Genomic DNA, 1,419 nt, shown 5'->3' with positions numbered 1-1,419 from the left:
TCAAATCTGTTACATCGTTTCGGTGTTTGTACAGAATCGGCGCTACCGTAACCCGAAATGCGCAGAAATCGCATTTTAGCACTTTCCGGGGTGAAAAATCGCGTTTTAAGCCGAATTTTTAGAGAAAAATGCTCAAAAATAAGTTTTTAGTCAGTAAATTTTTGAAAATTCCGAAAAATTCGAATTTTGGCTTCAAAAATCATTTTTTCACCTTCTTTCAAAACCTCAAAAAATCGTCTAAAACCCGTAGATTTTCCCCCCTAGAAGTTTTTCTGCATTCTGTCGTAAGATCTGACGCATCGCGCCGGTGTTTGCACAGAACCGTCGCGCTACCGTAACCCCAGGCTGCTTGAAACAATCGATTTTAGGTCGATTTTCGCGCTAGACCTCGATTTTTTTTGGGTCATTTTGCGTTAATATTAACCTTGTGAACCATAAAATCCACCAAATTGTACACATTGACTTCGGATGTCGTGAATGCCACCACACAAAGATCCGCCGATCCTCGAATCGATATTCCATCGATTCCTTTGAGTCGGTAGGCCAGCTGGCGGGTTCCTAAAGGAAATTTCGGTCATTTTTAATCGATTTTTGCGCAATTTTGTCAGAAAAATCGATAAAAAATGACCCAAAAAATGAAAAATTTTTATCGATTTTTATCGATTTTTTCTGAATTTTTTGGGTCATTTTCAAGGCTTCTTACCTTCCACAATTCTCTGACACGCATTGATATATCCATCGCGTCCTTTCCGCAACATAATCGCCCACGCAGTGGCCACAGCTCCACCGTCTCTTCCACCGGACATCGTCGGCGTCGCATAGCAACCACCCGGCCATTCGGAATTTGTGAAGAACTGGTGACGAAGGAAAACGGGCTCACGGTACATCAGCACGGACAGGCGACCCGGACATTGACCGTACTGCAAGAAAATTCGAGAATTTTTGAGCCGAAAATCGTGTTTTTTAATGAAAAATTCGAATTTGCTCGTCAAATATAGTGCATTGCACAGAATGAAGCTCTCGACAAAACAAATGTGAAACTATCCGATTTTTCCGATTTGAGGGAAAATTGACCAAGTTATGGTAGTTTCAACTTTTAGCTCCGCCCCTTTTCGGGTCCCAAAATCCAAATGGGCGGAGCCTAGTCGTGATTATACTCATTTTGAAACTCACAACGCTGGAATCGCAGTTCATATAGCATTTTTCGATTTGGGTGAAAACTGACACCAAGTTACGGTAGTTTCCATTTTCACACCAAAAATTGAAAGTACCGTAACCCTTTCAATTTTGATCGAATTTCAAAAAATTTTGTGCCATTCGATTTGCCTTGTCGTGAGCTTCAAAATGAGTATAATCATGACTTGGCTCCGTCCATTTTGATTTTCAGACCTGGAAATTGGGTTACTGTAGCTCCAAAAG

The 1,419-nt window shown here is 41.1% G+C and overlaps 1 protein-coding gene across 1 annotated transcript in view; it reads right to left on the bottom strand.

Moving 5' to 3' along the window:
* Window positions 1-403: 403 nt before the first annotated feature.
* CBG23831 overlaps window positions 404-1,419 on the bottom strand; it is a gene marked incomplete at both ends in the record, with an annotated part of 2,061 nt that continues 1,045 nt past the window's right edge. The window contains 2 exons of the mRNA XM_045240859.1: window positions 404-558; window positions 704-920. Coding sequence (XP_045100884.1) covers window positions 404-558; window positions 704-920 — 372 coding nt within the window. The remainder of the gene's footprint in view (window positions 559-703; window positions 921-1,419) is intronic.

Source organism: Caenorhabditis briggsae (assembly GCF_000004555.2).
Source record: "Caenorhabditis briggsae AF16 supercontig from assembly CB4, cb25.NA_050, whole genome shotgun sequence".
Classification (NCBI taxonomy): Eukaryota; Metazoa; Nematoda; class Chromadorea; order Rhabditida; family Rhabditidae; genus Caenorhabditis; species Caenorhabditis briggsae.
Note: the sequence above shows the minus strand (reverse complement) of the source record. Positions and strands in the feature narration are given on the sequence as shown.